This window comes from Lemur catta, chromosome 8 (assembly GCF_020740605.2).
Source record: "Lemur catta isolate mLemCat1 chromosome 8, mLemCat1.pri, whole genome shotgun sequence".
NCBI lineage: Eukaryota > Metazoa > Chordata > Mammalia > Primates > Lemuridae > Lemur > Lemur catta.
Genome location: NC_059135.1, coordinates 20,085,101 through 20,104,585, shown reverse-complemented (window position 1 = coordinate 20,104,585; position 19,485 = coordinate 20,085,101). Strand labels below are relative to the sequence as shown.

Below are 19,485 nucleotides of genomic sequence, written 5' to 3'. Positions count from 1 at the left end.
ATTTATTGTATATTTTCAAATAGGTAGAAGAGAGGATTTGAATGCTCCAAACACAAGGAAATGATGCATATTTGAGGTGATGGATATGATAATTACTCTGATTTGATCATTACACATTGTATAAATGAATCAAAATATCACACTATACCCTATAAATATGTACAATTATTATGAGTCAATTAAAAATAATAATTACACTTTTTAAAAATAAGGAAATAAAGGAATGAGTGTTAATTTGGGGAAACATTAAAGGATACACTGTCACTACTCCTATTTATAAAGCAGATAGCATATACAGTACATGCATTTAGAAGAAAACATGGTATCTTTCTCTTATAGTCCATACTTCAGTTCAGCTCACTAATACATAACATTTACATAGCACTTTTAACATTTTAAAGTGGTTTACATCTATTATCTCAGAGGGGCGTCTAAAAATTGTTTTGTTCAATTTAAGGGGCATTTACACAATAGAATTCCATTAGAAGCATCGATTAGCAGAGATATAATGCATTATAAGCTTCTGGTATTATAGAAAGGTAGGCTGGGCATCATTCTATCTGGCAGTTTAAATGATTTGATTCACTGCATGACTTAATTCCTGGAATAATGTGGTGACTTATAACTGGATTATTACTGCATATAGTTAAGGCTTTTTCAGAGTTTAGAGGTCCTTGAATGAAGGGAATTTTCCAAAATAAGGGCAAGTTTGTTTCTCTTTTACAGTGTTAGGCCTGGGGAGCAGAATGCTATATCACTATGGTGTGTAACTTATATTTCTAGTTGATCAATTTAATTTTGAGCTTTTAATCAAAATATAATATAAAAATACTATAATATTAATATATTATTAATACACCTCAGGCATATTAACAGAAATATAAAAGTGGAATGTATTTCTTGCCCCTCCAAATTCAAATAAACTAGTATGGTATATTATCAATCATATCCCAAGCTAGATAACTCATGTTTTTAAGTAACAGGGAAATAAAATTTTAGCATAATACATTGTCCTAAAATGTGCCTTTCCTTCATCGTAGAAGTTGGAAAATGTTAATTCCTAATAGAAAAAGAGAGACATGATTTCCTCAAGAGATGGGAATCAAAATCTACCATGTTTCATAACTTTACTTATTTGAATTTGTTTCAGCTACTTCCCATTCCCATGCCAGTGTTTCTTCTGAAATCCACTGCTTCAGACAGAACATTTTTGAGGGGATATTGTTGTGGTTACAAATTATTTGCTGATAGAAATTCCCTTAATGGGAGAGTATAAGGAAAGTGCTTTGCACAATAACTAGCACATAGTGAGACCTCAATAAATATTGACTGCAATCATGCTGATGAGATGCTGACACACTCAATTGCATATGCTGTCCTAATTATGTAGGAGCTCTTTTCATAACAAGTCTCTTACCAGCAGTAGAATGGAAGGTTTCCCTATCAAGGCCAGTGCGGTGGATAATTTTCTTTTTGTGCCATAACTGCACAAAGAGGTAGCTCTGTCCTTGTAGGGCATCAGATGAAGCCTCCTGAGGAGCTTGTGAACCGTCTGTGGACAATAAAGAGGAGTTGAGTTGACCTTCCCCTGCCAAAACCCTTAAAACACTAAATGGAAAAAAATCTGCTTGTGATAAGAAAATTTCTTCATGGAGACTATATATATGGAAAAAATTAAAACATTTAAATTCAACATCAATTTTTGTTTTCAAAGAACAACTTGAGAATAATAGTTTATTTTGAAGAGATAAAAGCAATTCCTTGGAGGCTCCTTTTAAAGGGAATTTTCCCCTCCAAATGTGTGTGTGTGTGTGTGTGTGTGTGTGTGTGTGTGTGTGTGCGTGTTTACAATTACAGATTGTACTTTATGCTGTATTACCACGGGATTCTCTCATAAAGCTTAAAAGAGCTAAAACAGAATTCACAAGGCAGGTTTTTCACTGATTGTCATCATTGCTTCCTCTTTTTTCTTACTGAGGGGTGAGCTGTCACAAAGGCTTTAAGTCTATTTAAAACTGACCCAGTATGAAAACTTTAGCACATTAGGAATCATGGGTTCTTGAGGTTATTTCTGTAGTTAAATAGTCCCGGCAAATAACAAAATCCTAGTTGGACTTACACAACGGGTCCCCAGGATTGCAAAAATAGAAGAAACTGCCCTAAAGGTTAGTCATTACATTAAAAAGGCAAAAAGTTGCAGTGAAGTGCAAAATCACAGATTAAAAATCAAAATTGAAACTATTCTATTTTGCTTAGGCATTTTGCAGTCAATTCTATGTGCCAGTGCTTAAACACTAAAGAATGTATAGGCATCATCAACCACTGCTCAACCCAGAGCCAGATGTAAGTGTGATCGGCTATTTGATTGTTTTTAACAGGGTAGCTGAACAAATATGGGCCAAGGATTTTCTAAAGCTGATTTCATAAGTGTGTGTATGTACATATATATGTGCATGTGTGTGTGTGTGTGTGTGTGTGTATATATTATACATTATCAAGCTAGTATGGGTTCATTGTCATTGCCAGAAGGAAAATGTCATCATTCTCCAGTTGGTTTTGGGGGTTCATATGGAGAAGAAACTAGAAACAATAATTGTTTCACATTAATCAGTTTTTCATACGCGTACTCACTTCTTTAATATCTTTTTCTGGAATTCCGTGTACTCTGGCATAGAAATACAAATGTTCTTCCACAGTTACCAGGTCATCTAAGGCATCTTCTTGAGGGCAGTAGCCAACTAATGAGCTGTGAGAGTCAACATGACCCAGAGATCTGAATGAGAGGATGGAAAACACAGATGAGTTTCAAAAAATTTATCCCTCCAGGCCCCCAAATGTTGGGAAGGTAGCTCTATTTTGGTCATGGGAGTTGGTGACTTTGATAAAAAGGGATAAAATAATCCCGCTATCATAGTTACACTTAAAGGTTTAAAAATTTCCACTCACTTTAATAGTTTTTTTCTCCCCTGAGGATTTAATAATATAACCACAAAAGAATCTAAACTGTTCATTTTATTTATTTTTCTCATTTAAATACGTTGCACTCGGTAAGCTGAAGCAGTAGTTTTTCATACCCAGTCTTGTTTCTGATCAGAATGTTTCCACTGGAAGGAATTATGTCTCCAGTCAGCATCTTGAATATAGTGGTCTTTCCTGCTCCATTCACCCCAAGAAGGCCAAAGCACTGGTTTGAGGAGGGAAAAAGATGTAAAGCTTAGCCCAAACCAAAGAAATGCTGCTATTGTATCTCTTCCCTCATTCTCCCTGGCTGAAATAAATTACTGAGAAAAATAAATCACTGTCATTATTCATGGATATTGTGCTTCCCTGGCACTTGGTAAAACTTTCTCTTTTAAAACAAATGGATACTTATGTTATCTTTTTTCTTTTAACCATCTGAACGTTTGTTTATATACACAGGACCTGTTTTGCATATTGTTATAGTGCCCCTCTATGTGACATGATAAAACACTCCACAGATAAGATCTGCTAACTTGACAAAGTAATTATATTTATAGATTTAACATTATTCACACAAACTCACAACTTTACTGAATAAGCTACTGAAGCAATACTTTCTTTATACTGTCAAATAAATTTGATGCATGTAGTTTGCAGGACTGCTTGGAAAACTAAGGGAAATAGCCACATTCTCTTTCTCTTTTCAAAGCCACCTTAATATTGCTGCTGTGAAAACAGCAAAGGTATAAATAAATAGATGTAGTTCTAGGACCTCACTTCTGAAAACTGACATCTTTATGTTGCTTTTTGAAGAGGACTGGAAATGAAAGGCTGACGCCAGCAGCCTGAACAGGCTTCCTGACCAAAGTTCACCCCAGAGTAAACAGTGGACAGTAGTTGGTAGGACTGGTTAAATTCTCCCTGCCAAAAGGAAAGACTATAGGAGTAAATAATATGTGAACACATGTAAATTATATATACAGTTGGGTCTCTGTATTCATGGGTTTTGAATCCTTGTCTCCAACAGACCTCAGATTGAAAATATTCAGGAAAAAAAAGCATCTGTACTGCACATGAGCAGATTTTTTTCTTGTCATTATTCCCTAAACAATACATTATAACAACTATTTACATAGTATTTACATTGTATTAGGTAGAGATGATTTAAAATCTATGGGAGGATGTGTGTAGGGTGTATGCAAACCACACCATTTTATACCAGGGACTTGAGCAACCATGGATTTGGGTATTCACAGGAGGTCATGAAACCAATCCCCCTCGGATACCAAAAGGTGATTATATATATAAGGTATATAGATATATATAATCCATGGAAATATTCAGATTGAATTTTATATTTCTAGGAAAAAATAAAGGAAAAATAATTAAAGATTTTAATTACACTTATTATGTATGCCAATAAAAAGGACAGTTAGAAACAAAACACAGTTCCTTACTTCTCCAGCAGGTATCCCAAGGCTAATGTTGTTTACAGCTATAATCTTTTTGTGGATAAGTTGGTAGGTCTTAGTGAGACGATGAAGTTGGACCAGGTCAAATTCAGCTGCACCACCTTCAACTCTTAATCTCTCGGCCCGCACGTCTTCGTCTTCATCTATTGTCTCCACTACAGGTGAAGAATTAAATTTTCTGAAGAAGAGCCTAAAAAAATGGACCCAGTGATTTTACATCAATGATTTAAAAATGACACCACTCAATTTTGAAATGTTTTCACTTCACTGAAAGTGTACTACTCATTATTAAGCTTCTTTTAAATTTATTATGTATTATGCTACTCAAATAGCTTAAGAAAGTAGCATGGACTCTCTTCACCATATTCACGATGATATTTGGGAAACAGTTTTTGCTTTCCATGCCTTAAATGTTTAGAGATCCACTGTTAAAATTCAACATCCTAATATCAGTAATAAGGAAGTAAATATGTGTTTGAAAGTTAGTTTCTAACAGACAGTCCAGAGTCATTAGTAAAATTCAAACCCAAGACCAATATTTAATTTTCTCTACTTTTTTCTTCTTTTTATTGTGGTAACACTTAACATAAGATCTACCCTCTTAACAAATTTTTAAGTGCACAATACATTGTTGCTAACTGTAGGCACAATGTTACACAGTAGACATCTCTACTTTTTAAATCATCAATCATATAAATATTATTCTGTATTCTCTTTACTGTTCATGTCTCACCTACGATCTGGCCAATATTTTAAGGTTATCAGCCCTGCAAACTAAGTCCCAAACCCACCTCAGTATCTTGCCTAACATACCAAAATAAAACAAAACAAACAAAATTTAAAAATCCAACAAATCAATCCAGGTCTTCCTCCCAATGTCTCTGTTTCTTTTAATGATATCCCCAAAGACCCCAATTGTGATGTTTTCTATGAATCTTCCCCATTCCAAAATCTACTCATGCAGTCACACTCCAAACACTGGAAATGCCTTATAACACCCTATCATGGATTATTTTCTGTCAATTTCTATTATAGGCTTTCACTCCTCACCTAGATCTCTCTGGGAACCTGAAACTGCTCCAGTGTCTCTGACTCTTCCTTTCCAATCTATACTATGTCTACAAAATTACACCTCCGCAAGCATAGTTTGATCATGTTGCTCTCTGTTCAAAAAATCTTTAATGGACTACCATTTGTTTGTTGAATAAAGCCCAAACCGTATCTCTTTAGCATGCATTTAGGAAACTCCATAATCTTCCAACAACATTTTAAGCCTTCACTCCTATTTCATTATATTTATTCTATGTTCTAATCAAATTGTATTACTCTTTTCTTAAATACGCCATAATATTGTTTCTCTATCTCTGCTCTTGTCTTTCCTCTCATTATTATTATTTGATTAAAATTTTGTTTTTAGGCCGGGCGCGGTGGCTCACACCTGTAATCCTAGCACTCTGGGAGGCCGAGGCGGGTGGATTGCTCGAGGTCAGGAGTTCGAGACCAGGCTCAGCAAGAGCAAGACCCTGTCTCTACTAAAAATAGAAAGAAATTATCTGGCCAACTAAAATATATATATAGAAAAAATTAGCCGGGCATGGTGGCGCATGCCTGTAGTCCCAGCTACTGGGGAGGCTGAGGCAGTAGGATCGCTTAAGCCCAGGAGTTTGAGGTTGCTGTGAGCTAGGCTGACGCCACGGCACTCACTCTAGCCCGGGCAACACAGCGAGACTCTGTCTCAAAAAAAAAAAAAAAAAAAAATTTGTTTTTTAATAGGGGATACATGTACATGGTCTTATTAATAAAATTCAAATGGTACTGAGAGATATATAGTGAAAACTAAGTCATCTTCAACCATATACGTTCTCTTCAGCAGAGGCACTCACAATTCGAGATACTCTATGGATATGTATGCATAAATAATATGTATTTATTTTTTAACTCAAATGGTAATATGTTTTACACATAGTTCTGAACCTTGTATTTTTCACTTAATAAATATGAGAGGTAATCTCAAATATTACATAGAGAAATGTGTCATTTTTTCTAATGGCTGCAAAATCTTGTATTAGTGAATATATGTATATTTATTTAACTAGTCTCTAAATGAAGGAGACTTATGTTGCTTCCATTCTTTTGCTATTAGAAATGATTACTATAATGAATAATTTTATACATATATAAGTCTGCATATGTGTGAGCATATCTGTAGGAACAATTCCTAGAAATGGAATTGCTGGATCAATGGTATGGGTATTTCTTTTCATTTATGATACTGTCTTCACTTTATCTCAGTCTTCCTTTCCCAAACTCGTTGCCAACATGCTACACATGCAATCCTTTCTCCATTTCTGCCTGTGAAAAGTGTTTTCAATTTTTCCAAACTCAATTCAAAGACTACATCTCCTGTGTATGTACATATTTTCACCCCACCACTGAATCTTAATCTCTCCAAGGCTAACAACTGTGCTTTTTGATTTTATTCCCTCATTCTACACCAATACTTGCAGACACATAGTAAGTTTAGATAACCATTTATCAGAATAAAATGAATGGTGAATTGTGTTATACAATTTTTAAAAGTCTTTTGAGCCAAATATTTCCCTATTACTAATAGAAAAGCTTAGACTATTGACTATCGCCTGAATATTTTGAACTGCATTCTCTCATGGATGTCAAACACTATTATTTTCATTATATTTACCTGATTTTCTTTATTAGCGACTCATTAATTAAGAGTCTCAAGAGAAAAAACATGGTGCCCTGAGAAACCAAAGCCACAAACATTGCGCCCAGCTTATTCATCTCAAAGGTTTCACTTGGATATTCCACTCCATATGCTTTTAAGAAGTCTAGCACTGACTGTTGTTGGGAAAGTTCAATCAAGCCGTAGCCAAAACAGAATTGTGGGAAAATCAGGAAAATGCGCTTGAGGGTTTCAGAAATAAGTTCTAAAGTCTGAAATAAGAGAGACAAAAATAAAGGTCAGTGTTAGGCTTCCAACAAATTGACAAAAATTTAAAAGTAGATGTGTACCGATATTGAAACCTGAGAAGCTTATCTAGATTGGCAATTATTTCCCAAGTATGCTGAATTTGCATACGAATATTTACTACAACCAAATGGTGGAGGTTTATCACTGAAATACAAGCAGAAAATGATTATATTTTTCTTGAGGCAATCGAAGGTGTTGGTTCCAATCCTGAAGGCAAAATCACTTCTAGACCTGCCTTAGACCCTACGAGCGGTAAGGCTAGCCGGGGTGTTGGGGTCTAGTGTAGGAGATTGGTAGGTGCCTGAGTGAGGGAGACACTTTACAGTTCAGTTTTAGAACCCAAGATAATTCCTGCTTAGGGAGGAACTAAAATGGTGAAATGAGATGGAAGGAGAGACAACATGTCTCCAAGAGGAGCAAATGGCTCATTTTCACGTTATTCACACTTGGGGCCAACTACTTCCACCTCATGAATTTTCTTCCTCCTCCTGGAGCTCGCTTGTCTGTTCCTCAGTTCACTTCATTTCCTCTCTATTCTTTTCTGTTCAATTGCCTGGCACTGTTAGTGCTTCTCTTCTCACTCATCATAATTGTCAGTTCTGAATGGAAGATGATGCTTACAATGAAGTAGACGCTGATACTTGATTGAAAAGGGAAAGAATGAAGTTTTTTCTCTATGAATGTTCAAATGACTCCTAGCCTATCGTCATATAACTAAGTCATTGTCTGTCACCACCATACCATAAGAATTTGTTAATGGGTAAAAAGTTTAGCTGACCAATTGATTGCATGATTTATGTAGTGCTATAAAATATACCTGATTTCACCTCCATTACCCTACTCAAGCCCTATCAAATGTCAATAGCTTTGGCACTCAGTAAATACAATGATAAGCATTAACCTAGATGAAGCCTAAAAAGAATTTTAAAAGCTGTGTAAAGGAGAGTTTCTCCTCTTCTAAATTTAATAGAATCAAACTGTATTCTTCTTTTCTATTTAAAGAATGTAAAATAAAAAAAAATCTTTCCACCTGGAACATGTTGAAGCTTTTGATACATTCACTGAGGTTTAGCAGACTAATAAAGGACCTTACCGGATCATTAGGCTTTTCCTTGGAAAGAAAGTACACCACCGACAGGGAAACAATGGAATTGATGCCAAAAAACAAGTTGACACAGACATAAGTGATGAAGGCCATTCCTGTTTCATGGAAGAGCCCTGCCAGCAAGTACATCCAAGAAAATGTTGCATACCTGCAGGTTAAAGATACTAAGAATTAGAATTGTACCTTAGTTATTCTATTTTTAATAAAGAAAAGAAATTAGATGGGGTTCCAAAATCAAAATAAACATTAGAGGTGAGTTGCCAAGCCTTGTAATTAGATCTCTCTTTCAGTCCTCTTTTTGACAAAAAAAAATCCAAAGGATGGTCTTAAAAAATGACCATAAAAAGCCTCTTTTACAAACCGTTGAGTAGTCCTACATCATTACAGCTACAAACTAATCCCCCCTGGAGATAGTGTTATCCCTCACAGGCAGGATTTTTTGTTGTTGTTGCTCAGAAATAGAAGTTTAATCAGTATAAATCTTATAATTTAAAGTTTAGGAAAAATAATGACATTATTGTAGGCTAGCTAAACAGAGCATGCTTAGAAATTGGATAGCCTGTTTTGAGCAAAGACTTGAGCAACTTTTGGGGCAATTAAATAGAACTAGAGATAAGGGAGTTACTGCATCAACTATAATTGCTAACTAAGGGTTACTACTTAAGCATTCAGGGCAGAAAGAATTCTTATACTAAGCATTGCATATATCAACCTGTATTATCTTAATACAGAAACAACAATATTACGTGTGTGTCCCTAGATTTCTATAAAAAGATAAATACAAATAAGTATACATGAATTTTTATATACCCTATAATACTACATACACTCATATAATTTGTCAATACATAAATTCACACATAAATTTCTAGTCGTTCTAAAGTATCCACTTTTATGTAAATTAGTTTACATATGTAAATTAGTAAGCATGACATCTGGCACCCAGTAAGTGCTCATTAATGTTAGGTATTACTACTATTATAATAATAACAGAATTAATTTTCAGAAGTATTATATTTTACAGACTATGGACTAGCAAGTGTAATGTATTGTTAGTCATCATTCATGTCAAATGAAACCCCAAGGCAATTGTAATTTAGCTAATGAGATTTAGGTCCTATTTGTGTCTAGAAGCATTTAATTCTGTTAATTCTTCTTTCATTGCTTAATCAGCAGCTTACCCAAACAGCAGAAGTAGGAGAGATACAGCTCCTAGGTTGTTTTCACTGTAGAAGGCAGGTAACTTGAAAATTGCAATGACACCAATTGAAAATGCTACCGGCACCAAGTAGAAGACCTATGGGAATATGTAAAATGATGTTGAAAGTATGGCAAGTATTTTTCCAAAAAAAAATCAATAACCCATCTAGTTTAAAACTGCAACAAGTTGACCTAGAAATATTTGAAGGAATGAATTTTTTATTTATGTTCCCATTGCTTGTAATGTTCAGCTTATTTTACATTGATTTTACTTTAGAATTTGTCTCCTCCAATATGAGGTCGAGCCACTCTCCATCTTTATAAATATACAAGGAGTCCCTGGTGTTCCTGCCTCTAGGCTTTGAGATTTGGGATCATTCAGTGACAGAGGTTCAGTGAGAAAGATAAGACAGCCAGGTATCTTGGTATTAGATTCAGTCCTCAAAGTATTGATTTCATTTGGAATGCTGGAACTCTCTCAGATGGTTGATTTCTAAGGCTTGGTTATCAGTGTGAGCCACTCTGTGCAAAGCAGCATGTCAGTGGGTCCCACACATTCTTAGAAACACAGGTATATAAACAAAGAACTTAAGAGTTTTGTTGGCAAGTAGAAATATTAAATGCTGAGGATGATTACAGCAAGATGTACACAGTGAAGGCAGTGGTAATTTAATTGGTGGTGGTGGGGGTGGAACTCCTAAATTGGAATGAGCTCCAAATATAAGACAACAGAATCCTAAGTAGTAAGTAAATCTTTATGGAAGTGTGTGTTTGAAGCTTTCTTAACATTAAAGCTCCTATTAAGTCCGGAGCAATTATTACTATTCTTTTAGATTTGACTTCTACAACAAACACATTTCAGACCTCACTGGCTACATTAACAAAATGAATATACAGTTAATTACTCTTTAACCCTTTGAGCCAATGATCTTGACAACAGCTCAGACAATTTCACCATAATCACCAGGCAGACATACACATCTGGGCTTTTGGCCAGCACTGGCGTGTTTGAAGTCAAGAACAACCATCTAAACTTTGGGACCATTTTATGCAAATGAGAGAAATGAAATTCATCCCTTCGTTTCCCTACTAATCTTCTTCAATGTGTCATTCTTCAGGGGCTACTACTTTGAATTTTTTACTATTAGTTGATTAAATTTTTATAAGCTTGATTATTTGGCAAAATTGGGTAAGGATATTTTGCTGCTAAGCTTCTATTTCTCCACGGTAGTGGTTCTCAGTCTTCAGGGTGCTTAAAATTACTTGGAGGATCTTGTTAAAAAATGCATGTTCTCCACGCTCCACTTCCAAGATATGGATTTAATAGATCTGGAGTAGGGCCCAGGAATCTGCATTTTAAGTGCCCTACAGAATCTGGTATAGCCCACAGAGACGAAGGCAGGTGGGTTTATTTTTCTCCAATCACTAGATGAAGATAAGCCTGGTTCAAATTATTTTTTTTTGTAATTTACTGTCCTTGTGGTAATAATTTGAACAAACTAGAATAAATAACTCTTGAATATAAAACTGATGGTTTCTATCCAAATTAATCCTGTTCTTCTTGCAATGACGGAAGTTACTCACCATGTCATAAATGAAGTTTGTTACCCAGTAGCATGTCACACCGATACCTGAAATGTGTTGCAATTGTTTGGCTTTGGTTTGATGTTCCCTTACGACGTAGGTGACAAAGCTGGCGGTGGTGACAGAGTAGCCCATCAGGATGGACAGTGCCACTAAAATATCAATTAAACTGCTGATTCTATAGTGAGCAATAGGGAGAGGAAAGCACACATAAGTTTTTGGAGCTCTTTTCCTTTCAGAGAGATTCATGACTCAAGCCATCAACAAAACAGTACAAGAGTTGGCTGTGACACAAATATGGCTTCCTGCAAGGCAGCCAGATAATATCTCCAATGCACCTCTACTGTGACGCTGGAATAAATGTAGTTTTAGTGCATCTGAATTGACTAGGGATATCTGATAGAAAAGCTTCGGTCTCCAAGGGTTACAGGGTATATGCAAGGGATATATAGTTCTTGAGCATAGAAACAGTACTTAAATGCTATGCAGGGAAGTTGAAATGACAAAGCACTTATGCACTTGACTCATGAAAGCAGCAGACTCTGTGAATCTGTAGTCAACAAGCTCTGCTTGGCAAGCCCACTCTACACCCTTTCAGAAACTTCCTTTTATCCCAGCCAGTGACTTATATTACCAGCCCTTCTAGACTGACATTCATTCAGATACAACTGTGATTTCCAATTATAGCACTTTATGCAGAGGCTCAGCTATGCCAAGGAGAAAGTAGTCAATCCAGAAACATCTGCTTACGTGGCTTGTTCTTGGTCTTGCACTCCTGGGTACGGATGGCTGTACATGATGATGCCTTCAAGAAGAGACAGTTTTTCTATTAGTCAGTATTCAGTTAATCAGAAATACCAATTTTTAGATGAATAATATATAATACATTCCTCCTTATGCTATGATCTAAAGAATTTTACTTTGCAGATCCTCCTTTAAAGGAAAATGATTTTTTCCCCCTCTAATCCCATCAATGCCATTGGTGGCACTCACATAAAAAGAAAAGTTTTCACATGGTGTATAGAACCTTTGGGAAAGAGACAAAAATTTACATTTCTTCTATAACATTTCCCCTAGTCTATTACATTTAAATAATTGTTTTCCACTGTCTTTCCTCTATCTGGTGATGTATTAATATATGTTTGTATTTCAGCAGCACTTCAGAAATGTGTTACATTTACATAAGCAATTCAAGGGTGAGGGGACCAACTATATGAGGGTCCTCTAAAGAACAGAAACTTACCTCTACCAATCCTCCTTACTGCCATGGCTGTGGTGGAGAAATATGGTAGCCTGAGAGGACCCCTCCTTCTCCTTTACTACTTCTAAGGTGCCTATTGTTCTAGAGCTCTACCAGACTAGGGCCTAGGAACTTCATCCATGCCCGAGAAATTTCCACTGAGACACAAAGGTCCAGAGATTCTAACTGGCTCCAGAAAAGTAGTCACTTAATTTCCACATAGTCCCAATCCCAAATTGCTGGGATCTCTCAGAGTAGGTTATATTTTTGAGTTAAAAGCAAGGTTCTCTCCTCTTCATTAGAGGACCTTGGTTAGACAGAATAAAAAATGGGGTGGCAACAGTTTCCCAAAGAACCACAGTGCAAAGTTAGAGGCTGTACTGTCTGAGTAATTGTGGAAAAGAATGGTAGGGGATGAGAATGAGGATATCTCCTAAGTACTTGTTCCTATAGCGTCATAAACTGAGTGAGAACTTTCTCACTTACTGCTCATATAGTACATGCTCATATTAGGATACTGAGGTCCATGCAGAGTACCCAAATGTTATAGGTGATTTTAAAGGTAGATTCTCTCAATTTAATTTATAATATTTACTAAGTAGAATGTGACATATTTTGAGGTTGAGTTTTGCAACTGTTGTATGTTAAAGAAAAATATATGGTTAAAGCAAAACAAAGAAACTAACAACAACAAAAACCAATTTGACCTATAATTTTAATCATGCCATCAGAGGAATGTACTTTTCTTATCTTTGTATAAATTAATGGGCTCTTTTTAAATGGAGATTCAAATTTCTTTGGGGCCTACTTAAACCATGTTGCTAAATTATAATATAGGCAAGGGAAAACTTTTATTTCTGCTTTGTATTTCATAATCAAGGAATACTCTACTTCATCAGAGAATCTTTGCAAATACGTTTTACTCCACAATGCAAAGTCCTGTGGAACCAGTTTTTTGAAACATATTTTTAGCTAAAAGATCAAGTTAATGTATCTGAGTTAGAGACCTATACCATAAACAACTCTGTAGGTTCTATAGGATCCAGCATAATGTCTTGAAGTATAGTGATTAGTCAATGAATGCTTGTTAAATGAAATCAAATCTTAAAATTTCAATTAATATTTTCCAGATATAATATATATTAAAAATGAGACATTTTCTGTTGTCTCTACAGTTGTGAACGTAAAATGAGATGCTTCCCATTGACCACTGCTACTAATACAACGAAGTGTAAGAATGAAGGCTGGAGTGGAAGGGGCAATGTTTTAGTATTCTTGAAAAAGAGCCTACTTGTGTAACATTTGTTAGGAAAACAAACAAACCTGTATTCTTTGGAAAGAAAGAACAGAATTTTCATGTTAAATTAACCACTAGAGGGAACCACATGAATATAATAGATATTGACTTCGGAAAGGAAAGCTAATTAAAAGATTTTTATTAGCATGTTGGAATGCAAAGAAAATCAATTTTACAGCTAAAGTAAAATTCCAGTTCATGCAGAATCTAACAAACATGCCTTCAAACAAGTAGTGTGTTGGGGGAGGTGGTGGGAGAATAATTGGCTTGAATTTTTAAAGCAAGTAATATTATTAATTATCATGGTAGACCCCAAATAAGCATTATGAAACAAAAGTATGTTAGGGTGGTATAGATTTCTTCTTTGAAAGAGATCAGACTCCTTCCAGAGTGGGTGGAAATCTACCACTTTCATAAGTCTACATAAGAAAAACTAATAGAGAATAGAAGACACACTAATACTAATCTCTGTATAACTCAAGCTGAGCCTTATTTTTAAATTAAAAAAATAAATTTCAGTTTAGGGCCAATATAAAGTTTTTATTCTAGAATTCCTAATTCTTTACACTCTGTAACTTAAAATACCATGTTAGGAGCTACAACGAGCCTGCTGGAGTCTACAGTGACTCAGATTGCCTGGGTCAAAGGAAAGAACACTAATTATTAAGGAAACTGGAACACAGGTTTCAGACAGCTGACCCTTCTCTCTTGTTCTCTCTATTTTTGCTACATGTTTGTCTAGTCATGTCTATAGTTCTTATCCTTTCATTATCTGTCACGATAATAAATGTCTTTTGCTCTGAATAAAGCATCCTACTGAAAGTCAAGTGTCCAATAGTTTTTCAAACCAGATTACACTAGACCCACCTGGCTTTAGTCACCATTTAATTCAATTTACCACTTTTGACTACGCTCTTTATCAATGCTCTAGATCTAACGACTATGAATCTTGTTATTTTCTTCTTGGTTCCTTCTAACAAAATGCCAAAGAAATTGTGAAAAAGATACTGTTTTCTCTGAAATGAAGACTCCTAAAGATTCTGTTGCTGGAATGAGTATTTGAGTCTTCAGTTTTTTTCCACAATCACCAGTACATCTGGTCCACACTATTAAGCTCAAAAGAAGGGAGACGAAAGAGAAGTAGACATTGGTATTTCTAAAAGATATATTGTGGTTTTCCCTCCTACTTAATAGGCTATGGATTAGGCGAGTAACCTTGGTCTTGGCCAGTAAATGTGTTAGTTTTTCTCCATCTTTTTTATTAATATTTTTTAAGGATCAGTATGGAAAAATAAATTTGAGCAAGGCTCAAGAAGATGAAATAGTCTGATGAACAGTAATTGGATTAGAAAAAAAAGAATCAGTCTCTTTTAAATTCTAAACCTTATTTTAAAAACTATGTGGAAGTCTCTTGGGAAATCCATCTGAAGTAGACATGGCTGAGTATAGAGAAGCAGTATAGAGTATTAGAATAATGAACAGGCAGGCATCAGACAGCCCTGGGTTCAAATCCCACATCTGGGCCTTGGAGAATTCATAGTTGGGAATAATAATACTCACCTGAAGGCTGCTGTAAGGATCAACAATATTTCATATAAAGCATGTGTCATAACTCAAGTGCTCAATAAATGGTAACATTTTTGTTCAGGTGTAGTACTTTTTAGTTTGAAAGTCTTGTCTTCATGTTTACATTTGTGAACAATATTTATAAAACACTAATTGTTTTTAAATTTTTTTTAGCCAATAGGCAAGTAAATAGTTTAAAAATATTTTCCTATGAGATACAACCACTAAGTGTGGGAGCAGACATGAGCATGAAGTCAGTATTATTATCCTGACTTGATAAATGAGAAAACTAAATTAACCTGAAGTTAAGGGTGTTATCCAGAATGTTCCATCTGGCAGTAGTTACTACTTCTAAACTCCTTTTAAAGACCCGTGATTTAGATACTATAAGATACCCGCCACTGGGAGGAAACAGGATACAAAGTGTATTTTTATATGGAGAGTAGCAAAAGTTGCAATACAAGATGCTTCTGTGTAAGTAACTTTACCGTGTCGTGCAGCATCCTCTTTTGACATGTTAACTCGCAGGAGGAAATTATTCAGACTGTTGAGGTAAGCCGGAAGGGAATGATAGCCTTCTGGATCATACCATACCTGTTAAATTCCAAGACAAGGCAATATCAATATTGTGTTCAAATAAATTAGGCTGCCTTAACATCTGACAGACTACCTTATTTATATTTAAAATAAGAGCACCAATTTTCCGAACATTTATTTGCTCGTGAACAATTACGAACTATCCTCTAGAGCATTGACCACAGACCTATAAGTAGGTCTCCAGTGTAGAATGGGCAGAGCTTGGGAAGACAGTTGTGTGATAGCACTGTTAGTTATTCAGGACCTACTCTATGGGCAAACCTTGAAATAAACTGGAGGAAACATTCTCATCTCCAGCTCTGTGGTGGATTCATGGTGATTCTGAGACTAGAACTATGGTATCCTGGCTCACAATAATAGTAATAAAAACAAATGGCATAAGGACGGAGCTGGAAAAACAAATAAAATACATATACAAGCATCATGTCCTTAGCAACAAGACTGACAACCTTGAAATTCCTCTATTATCTTTCTATTCCTAATCATAACCCACAAGACAGTGGGTTACTTGACCTTCTGTGTCAAAAACAGAGGGGTTTAAAATACTGGTCCACCTCAATTCAAGAAACCCAGTTGATAATTCAAAATTACAAATTTGATTTATGGAGAAACAATTTTACATTAGAATCTCTCTTGTTTATACAAGAATATTTACTCTGTGCATGGAGAGAGGGAGGAGAGGGAGAAAAGGGGAGCATTAACCACCCCCCCAGCATTACTATTTACTGTCTACATGACTTGTAAAAATCACCTAAAATAGGCCCAATCGTCTCTATCTCATAGAGATGTTGTGAGGAGGAAATTAGGTTGTCTGTGTAAAAGGTGATAATGGAACTTGCCATATAAGAGTCACTGAATGAATATGAGTTTCCCCACACTCTCCAAGACTGTACGTGTCCCTTACTACCAAATGAGAACACGTGAAGCACAATTTAGGTCCCTAAGGCCATGTGAGTAATCATATGTGTCTGATCCTGTGACTTTAGCTTGTTTTTGGTATGATCTAAAAGAAAAAAAAGCAAACAAGATTATTTATCTCCATCAAATTCAGTAAGGTTTCCAGGTTCTTCAAGAACCAAGGCTAAACATACATATTTCCATTCTCTAAAAAAACATATGCATAAAGAAAAATGCATAAAACACAAATGTATGGTGTTACAAAAAATTTTAAAGGGCGTGCACCCATTAAGCCATCACATAGGTTAAGAAATAAACATTGCCAGCATCTGGAACACCTTCTCCTTCACTCTCTGTGTCCTTCCAAATCACAATACGCTCCCTTTCCCCTAAACAATATGGTCAAGTTTTGTCTAGTCTCAAAGTTTATAACAAATGCAATCATAGTCTATGTAGTCATTTTTGTCTTTTGTTTATTCATAATGTTTGGGAGATTGAACTTGCTTGTTATATGGAGCTGAGTTCATTCATTTTCATTGCTGAAAGTTCTATTGGATGAATGTGAAACAACTTATTCTACTACATATGGGCATTTTGGGTTGTGCTTTTGGCTATTATGAGAAATACTACTATGTATACTTTTGTCCATGTGTCCTGGTGCTATGTGTATCCGTTTCCCTAGGGTATATACACAGGACATGAACAACTGTGCTTTGGGGTTTGAATAAAGCCAAATTGATTGTACCCATGTTTTGTTTTTACCTCATGAAAATACTTGACCCTATCAACTTCACCTTCTCATTTTTATGACATCCCAGAAGAAAGATCATAATTTACCTTGGCAAGTGTTCTATTGGCAGGAATCGGTGTTATATCAAAACGAAGGTCTTTAGTCAAAGGCAGCCCAAAACTCCAACCTCCATATCTACAGAGAGTAGTAAAATTTATATTTGTTTTAATGGAGAAAACCTTCATAAGTAGATCTAAAATACTTAACTAGGAGCTCATTTTTTTCTTTCCATTAGGAACACATTTACAGGATAAAGTAAATACTGCTTGACAAATATTTTACCTTTTTATTGATTCTCTTTGTCATATTTTAATCTCAAGTGTGCATTATAACTAGAGGGAAAAAGTCCTTCTAAACAACTGCATCTGCGTAGTAATCAGCCTGAAAATGTGACATATAACCTAACCAATTTCTCCATCATAGCTGACCCAGGTATCATCTCAAAAATCTTAATATTTTAGTGCTTAAATATTCCTTTTAGGTAATTAATACTGATGCAATATAATATCAGTTCATATCTTTTTTTGAAATAGCTCATTTTTTTCTATTAATATAATTCCAATTTTTTTCCCCTAGCTTGTCCCCTGGTGCTATATTTTTTCTCTGATGTTTGAAGGTGAGTTGGGTTTGTTTAACTATTTGTCAGTTCATGGTCTCCTAAAAATGAAAAGTTGCTTTTTAAAGTCCAAGTAGTAATTTTAAGAATAGATTAATTTAAATGGCCACCAAATTTAAGTCAGGTTAAATAAATAATGGTGCAGTCATACTAGAATAATCTTGTGACTATCATCGTAAATGTGATGCTATAGAACTATGTTTCTGACACGCAAATAACATCATATTATAGTGTTCACTTTTTTTAAAAGTAAGGTTTGGAACTGTTTATAATAAAACGTATTTTGTTGAAAATATTTATGTGTATATCTGTGACAAGAAAATTTCTGAAGGGATATACACCAAAATATCAATAGTGGTATATCTGAGTGAAGAAATATTTTTTCTTCTTTGTGCTTATCTATAGTTTCTAATTATTTTACATTCATGGTAAATGCTTAGGTGGTGTAGGTACAAGCCCACTGCCTTGCTACACATGGACATGCTTTGTCCACATGCAGGTATCACAGTCTAAGTTTTCAGATATTCATATTGGAACTAAGGCTAATTGTCACCAAAAATCATGCCTTAAAACTCTCCAAGTTCATATAATCCAGACAATAAGTTCTTTCTTCCTTCAAAAAAAATATGTACAAATTTAACAGTACATTTTTGAGGCCTGAAAAAACCAATGCTTTTCAGTTTGTTCAAATAAATCTTAACTTAGAGTTGATACTTACGTTTCAGTACATAAGGCTGTTTAAATAAAACTGAGAATGTAACCATGTAAAATATAAATGAAAGGAATTTGCATCTGTTGTCTCTATTGTCTCAAGTTTAGGAGGCAGTTATCATTAAAATTAGAAAGCAATTATATATGTTATAAACAGAGTATTTTACCTTTTTTGGACAAACTCATTTGCAGTTGAAATAAGATAATTTTCCACACGGTGTCCAGTGAGGTTATAAATTATTTGGGAGGAGTAAGTTCTTCTGTGAGGTGGGGAATAGTTAAATTTAGGACATTCCTGGAAAATAAAGTTAAAAATTAAGTTTTTTCTGGCCAATGCTTTGCAAATTAAATCGACAGTATCAAGGAGCTTCAGTTTCATGATCTGTCTACTACTGCATCTGGTACAGTGTGATAAGACTGTCCTTTGACTCCAAAGAGCTTTAAAAAGTCATCTTAC

General features: G+C 35.1%; 1 protein-coding gene across 1 annotated transcript in view; it reads right to left on the bottom strand.

The window, feature by feature from the left end:
• ABCA12 (ATP binding cassette subfamily A member 12) overlaps positions 1 to 19,485 on the bottom strand; it is a 162,653-nt gene that overhangs the window by 7,805 nt on the left and 135,363 nt on the right. The window contains exons 37-48 of the mRNA XM_045560161.1: positions 19,196 to 19,323; positions 17,749 to 17,836; positions 15,906 to 16,011; positions 12,065 to 12,119; positions 11,315 to 11,492; positions 9,712 to 9,827; positions 8,519 to 8,678; positions 7,135 to 7,388; positions 4,419 to 4,623; positions 3,075 to 3,184; positions 2,632 to 2,773; positions 1,418 to 1,552 (exon numbers count right to left, since the gene is read on the bottom strand). Of these exons, the coding sequence (XP_045416117.1) occupies positions 1,418 to 1,552; positions 2,632 to 2,773; positions 3,075 to 3,184; positions 4,419 to 4,623; positions 7,135 to 7,388; positions 8,519 to 8,678; positions 9,712 to 9,827; positions 11,315 to 11,492; positions 12,065 to 12,119; positions 15,906 to 16,011; positions 17,749 to 17,836; positions 19,196 to 19,323 (1,677 nt within the window). The remainder of the gene's footprint in view (positions 1 to 1,417; positions 1,553 to 2,631; positions 2,774 to 3,074; positions 3,185 to 4,418; positions 4,624 to 7,134; positions 7,389 to 8,518; positions 8,679 to 9,711; positions 9,828 to 11,314; positions 11,493 to 12,064; positions 12,120 to 15,905; positions 16,012 to 17,748; positions 17,837 to 19,195; positions 19,324 to 19,485) is intronic.